This window comes from Lampetra planeri, chromosome 6, assembly GCF_965212315.1.
Source record: "Lampetra planeri chromosome 6, kcLamPlan1.2.h2, whole genome shotgun sequence".
NCBI lineage: Eukaryota > Metazoa > Chordata > Hyperoartia > Petromyzontiformes > Petromyzontidae > Lampetra > Lampetra planeri.
This window is the reverse complement of record NC_136112.1, coordinates 8635315-8639890: the sequence shown is the minus strand read 5'-3', so window position 1 is coordinate 8639890 and position 4576 is coordinate 8635315. Positions and strand designations below refer to the sequence as shown.

The window sequence follows — 4576 nt, the reverse complement described above, 5'->3', positions numbered from 1 at the left end:
ACCACCTCCACCACCACCACCACCTCCACCACCACCTCCACCACCTCCACCACCACCTCCACCACCAACTCCACAACCACCTCCACCACCACCTCCACCTCCTCCACCACCACCTCCACCACCACCACCACCTCCACCACCTCCACCACCACCACCACCACCACCTCCACCACCACCTCCACCACCACCACCACCTCCACCACCACCACTACCACCTCCACCTCCACCACCTCCACCACCTCCACCACCACAACCACCACCACCACCACCTCCTCCTTCTCCACCACCACCTCCTCCACCACCACCTCCACCACCACCACCTCCACCACCACCACCACCACCTCCACCACCACCACCTCCACCACCACCACCACCACCTCCACCACCACCACCACCTCCTCCACCACCACCACCACCTCCTCCTCCACCACCACCACCACCACCACCACCACCTCCACCACCACCACCTCCACCTCCACCACCACCTCCACCACCTCCACCACCACCACCTCCACCACAACCACCACCACCACCACCTCCTCCTTCTCCACCACCACCTCCTCCACCACCACCACCACTACCACCTCCACCTCCACCACCTCCACCACCACCACCACCTCCACCACAACCACCACCACCACCACCTCCACCACCACCTCCACCACCACCACCACCTCCTCCTCCTTCTCCACCACCACCACCACCACCTCCACCACCACCACCACCACCACCTCCACCACAACCACCACCACCACCTCCTCCTCCACCACCACCACCACCACCTCCACCACCACCACCACCACCACCACCTCCACCACCTCCACCACCACCTCCACCACAACCACCACCACCACCTCCTCCTCCTTCTCCACCACCACCACCTCCACCACCACCGCCACCACCACCTCCACCCGTTGAATGCCGTCTGAGAGAATTGATAATTTAAGAATCGTGAAAATGACATGTTAAAAACAAAACAAAAATATCCTCGCGGTACATGCAGAGTCACAGAGCGACGAGAGAGTTATAGAAAGGACAGGGGGAATTATTAAAACCGATAAACGATACAAACGAGACGGTGTAAAACCGCGATGAAGAATCGAATCACAAAACCCCTTCGATAAATGACAATTCACCAGAACCTCTCGGAGTGGGCGTTGAGTGCGTTACATGTCGACTGTGATGACAGCGCCTCGTTTGCTCCACTCACCCCGGGAGAAATAGCAGCACTCTGCAGATGGGCTAGGCTAGGAGGTGTAGTGACACTGTGTAAATGGGCTAGGCTAGGAGGTGTAGTGACACTTTGTAGATGGGCTAGACTGGGTGGTGTAGTGACACACTGCAGGTGGGCTAGGCTAGGAGGTGTAGTGACACTTTGTAGATGGGCTAGGCGAGGAGTTGTAGTGACACTCTGTAGATGGGCTAGGCTAGGAGGTGTAGTGACACTGTGTAGATGGGCTAGGCTAGGAGTTGTAGTGACACTGTGTAGATGGGCTAGGCTAGGAGGTGTAGTGACACTGTGTAAATGGGCTAGGCTAGGAGTTGTAGTGACACTGTGTAGATGGGCTAGGCTAGGAGTTGAAGTGATTCTGCAGATGGGCTAGTCGCCCCATGATGTCCGAGTACCCATAATGAAAGCTCGCCTATTAATGCACTCGCAAGGCCGGGTGGAAAACGAAAACAGCCGAGCAGCGCTCCGAACGCCTTTGCGCGAGTGTAGCTAATGGCTTGGGCAAAGAGGCGACCAAGAATGTCATTATCGCGCGCACCTCGCGTGGGAGCTCCCCCCCCCCTCCAACCCCGCCGCAAAGTACCTGCACAGCAGAAAAGAACATCGCCAGGCCCACGCCGCCGTCACAGGGCTGTGCACCGCACGCTATCGAGGCGTCGTTGGCAAATTGTCCGATTAGTTGTTGCTGTTGTTTTTGCTGCTGCTGCTGCTGTAAGAATGAGCCCACGCCTCCATCATCGCCAACAAAGGGCGGATATCTCCGTTGAGCCATTGAGCCGGCTAAGCGATTCCCATCAGCCCCCGGGAGCCGACTCGAACCAAGCGGCACTCACCAGCGTGGTCAAAGTGCCGTCGAAAAAACCCCCCACGGCCGACACAGCAACGCAAGGGAGGCCTTCATCCAGCAGTCGATTGACGCTCCATAAAGCAAAATTGTCCATGATACAGGGTTTTTTTTTTGGGTTAGATGGTGTAAATATATAATTGTGTCGTTAAACCCGCCAACACCCGACACAGCCAACTAGTAAGGGTTGTCACGTAACGGAACGTGGCCAATTCGTCACGAGTACAGCACAAGTGTGTAGTGTAGTGTATAGTGTAGTGTATAGTGTAGTGTAAGGTGCAGTGTATAGTGTAGTGTATAGTGTAGAAGTGTATAGTAGTGTATAGTGTAGTGTATAGTGTAGTGTATAGTAGTGTATAGTGTGTCGTTTATAGTGTAGTGTATAGTAGTGTATAGTGTAGTATACTAGTACAGCACACCGGTGTGTTGGAGAGCCAAGCCACAGCATTTACAATCTGAGTACGACGTTTCGCCAGTAATTACAACTAGCTTCAGCAGGCGACAGCCAGATTTGTGGAGAAGTCGCGAAAGCCTACGCGTTAAACCCTTCAAAATGATATTGCGTTTATATGGCATTGTATGTACGTGTGTGTGTGTGTTGAACTTCCTTCACACCGTACGTAGCCGGCCATGCTCGTTACACTCGGAGAGAACGGGAGTATTTATTTAATAATGGGAAAAGAGGCAGGCAGAAGGAAAATAAGTCTTGACGAGGGGCAGATCAATCTTGGCTTAAAGCTTTCGTGACTGCAGGAATTCATATTATTTGGGTCTTTCGGTAAAGTCACGTAGATTGGTTCAAATAAAATAGCAAAGAATAACTTTTAAAAACTACGACGTTTCGATCGCAACACAAGCGCTCGTCTCTGCTGATGACGATTGCTTGTGTCGCGATCGAAACGTCGTAAAATTGTTGTTGTTATTTTTGTTGTTATTTTCTTTGAACCTATCTACGTGACTTTACCAAAAGACCCAAAGAATATGAGGGGGGCAGTTAGTCGACAGCACGGATGGCTGGGGGGACGGGAGCTCGGGGGGGGGGGGGGGTAGCAGCGTAGGAGAATGAGAGACCTCGGAGCCATGGCACAGAGAGAGAGAGAGCGCGTCCGAGATTCGTAGAAACGAACCACACGCGAATCTCACATCGCCAGCACCTTGCACTTGTGGCAAGGCAGACGGAAAATCCAGACTGAGTGGAGCTGGCGGGCGAGCGGGGACCGAGAAAGATTTCGCCAGACGGAATGAAAGTGTCCCGAGCCTAGGGACGCAACAACTCACACTCACCCGAGATTCAATGAATTTTGGATCCCCAAATCTGGACCGCGATTCAATTCGAAGGGTTGATTTGTGTCGTCGTCGTCGTTCAGCCTCGCTTGTACAGTGCTGTCTTCCCCACTTTGACACTGGCACACAATGTGCATCTCATTTACATAGAGTGCAAGAAAACCAATTTGCACTACGTGCGTTGTTCGTTGCGTGCATGCAGACGGTAAAGAAATTAATTTCATCAACTCAATTGAAGCGTGGGTGTCAAGCGCGCACTGCGCTCATAACGCGGCGACCTGAGTTCTATCCCCGGTCACAGCGAACGTCAGTGGCGAGTGATTAACCAGAACCGGTCTGGTGTCTCTCTCGCTGGTCACCAATCCGCACTGACCAGCGCGGTGAAGTATGGTCAAATAACCCTTTATCGTCGACATGGCGTGCAGTGACCTTCGTGTAGCAGAGAACTGACAAAAGGCTGTAAATTATGATAGAAATGATTAGTTTCACGTAATCGATGCATCATTGGGTGGCCAAGTGGTTTATGAGTGAGCGAGCGAATGTGTGGGACAGGAGTCAGTGGGGTGTGGGGGGGGGGGAGACCGACACGGCGGGGCTGGGGATTGATGGGCGGTGGGAAGTGTGGAGGAGATGAGAGGGGACCTGAGGGGAAGAGTGGACAGCGTCACGGAGCAGGCGGAAGGGGGTTGGGAGGCAAGAGGCAAGGAAGGGGTCACGGGTCACGGTGTGGGGGTGACCTCTCACCGGTCGTAGAGGACGTCCTCTTGGCACATGCACACGATGATGTATCCGGACGCACTGGCCATCAGAGCCTGCACCACGGACACCAGCCTGGGCACAACAACAACAACAAGGGCATCATCATCATCATCAACATTGTAACCATCGATTTAAAGCTTTCGTGACTGCAGGGATTCATCTTCTTGGTTCTTTCGGTAAAGTCACGTAGAAGGGAAATAATACTGCAGCTACATACTATTAACATTCCTTCCCGTTATTAATGCTACCCCTATCCCCTCCCTTTGATGCTGCTAATCCTGCATAATGCACGGGCATAATATGACTTTGAAACCCCCCGCCCACCTCCTACGCATTTCACAAGTAGTGACTAATCCCATATCTGCATTTCCCATTAATATGCTAAATTCCTCTTGATATGCAAATTATTTTGTCAAGGCGCTCTTCCCCCGCCAACCCAGCTTAAATATACGCTCCAA

The 4576-nt window shown here is 52.9% G+C and overlaps 1 protein-coding gene across 1 annotated transcript in view; it reads right to left on the bottom strand.

Annotated features, from left to right (window-relative positions):
* LOC144719658 (uncharacterized) overlaps positions 1–2003 on the bottom strand; it is a 41121-nt gene extending 39118 nt beyond the window's left edge. The window contains exon 1 of the mRNA XM_078595795.1: positions 1815–2003. Coding sequence (XP_078451921.1) covers positions 1815–2003 — 189 coding nt within the window. The remainder of the gene's footprint in view (positions 1–1814) is intronic.
* Between the last annotated feature and the right edge of the window lie 2573 nt (positions 2004–4576).